The sequence below is a fragment of the Oryx dammah genome, unplaced genomic scaffold, assembly GCF_014754425.2.
Source record: "Oryx dammah isolate SB20612 unplaced genomic scaffold, SCBI_Odam_1.1 HiC_scaffold_26, whole genome shotgun sequence".
NCBI lineage: Eukaryota > Metazoa > Chordata > Mammalia > Artiodactyla > Bovidae > Oryx > Oryx dammah.
The window spans coordinates 74,432,099-74,433,574 of record NW_024070210.1 but is presented as its reverse complement, the minus strand read 5'-3'; the positions used below and the strand labels follow the sequence as shown (position 1 = coordinate 74,433,574).

At 39.2% G+C, this 1,476-nt stretch overlaps 1 protein-coding gene across 1 annotated transcript; it reads left to right on the top strand.

Annotated features, from left to right (window-relative positions):
• Positions 1 to 232: 232 nt before the first annotated feature.
• On the top strand, positions 233 to 1,178 carry LOC120853282 (olfactory receptor 4F15-like). The gene is given in 3 exon segments (XM_040227019.1): positions 233 to 485; positions 488 to 805; positions 808 to 1,178. Coding segments are annotated over 3 exon segments (933 nt in total). The 5' UTR covers positions 233 to 241.
• Positions 1,179 to 1,476: the final 298 nt, after the last annotated feature.

The following is a 1,476-nucleotide window of genomic DNA, read 5'->3' as shown; positions in this document are numbered from 1 at the left end:
GAGGAGCTTGGTGGGCTACAGTCCATGGGGTTGCAAAGAGTCGGACATGACTGAGCAACTTCACTTTCAAGCAGGAGTCAGGTGTACATGTAATGAAGACTGGTTGTGTGAGATGTTAACATGATAATTTTCTCATGGACTGGAAGCTTTATATCTCAAATACCAATATTGTCTGGGCAATGCTTGTTCATTTTCCTTCTTCCTTTAGGTAAAGTGAAAAGTGATCCTGGTGTCTGAGGCAATGGGTGTAATGAATCAATCCATAGTATCAGAGTTCATATTCCTGGGATTCACCACTTCATGGGAGATCCAGCTCCTCCTTTTCGTCTTCGCCTTTTTGTTCTACTCTGCAAGCATAATGGGAAACCTTGTCGTTGTGCTCACTGTAGCCTTGGATTCTCATCTGCACTCCCCCATGTATTTCCTCTTGGCTAACCTTTCAGTCATTGACATGGTATTTTGCTCAATCATAGTCCCTAAAATGATTGTGATATTTTCAAGAAGCATAAATCCATCTTCTTTTGTGGATGTATTACCCAGATCTTCCTTAGCCATGCTGCTGGTGGCACTGAGATGGTGCTGCTCATCACCATGGCCTTTGACAGATATGTGGCCATATGTAAGCCTCTCCAATACCTGACCATCATGAGTCCAAGAATGTGTCTACAGTTTTTAGTCACTTCCTGGACCATTGGCCTTATACATTCATTGGTTCAGTTGGTTTTTGTAGTGGATTTACCTTTTTGTGGTCCTAATGTGTTAGATAGTTTTTACTGTGACCTTCCTCGCCTCCTCAGACTTACCTGCACAACACCCAAGAACTGGAGTTCATGGTAACTGTCAATAGTGGGCTCATTTCTGTGGGCTCCTTTGTCTTGCTGGTCATTTCCTACATCTTCATTCTGTTTACTGTTTGGAAACATGCTTCTCGTGGGTTATCCAAGGCCCTTTCCACTTTGTCAGCTCATATTACTGTGGTGGTTTTGTTCTTTGGGCCACTAATGTTTTTCTACACCTGGCCTTCTCCCACATCACACTTAGATAAATATCTTGCTATTTTTGATGCATTTATCACTCCTTTTCTGAATCCAGTCATCTATACTTTCAGGAACAGGGAGATGAATGTGGCAATGAGGAGACTGTGCAGTCGTTTTGTGCATTATAAAAATATTTCCTGATTGAATTACTATAAAGATATGGAACTATAGATTCTCTCTCATACTGGTTTCAGAAAAGACATTATGCAATTTCAGAGAAATATTCAAAACTTAGGCAGTGTTGTATGCCTAGAAATATCTTATTTAATAAATTATGATATCTATTTCACCATTAAATTACAAATCATGTCATTCTTTGATACTCTGTACATCAAAGTGTTAAAAAGCAAATCATATGTCCTTTGTAATCTACCTGGTCTTAAAAGAGTACCATGTAAATGAGCAAATAATGATATTTTATCTTCCTTTTATTGACCAA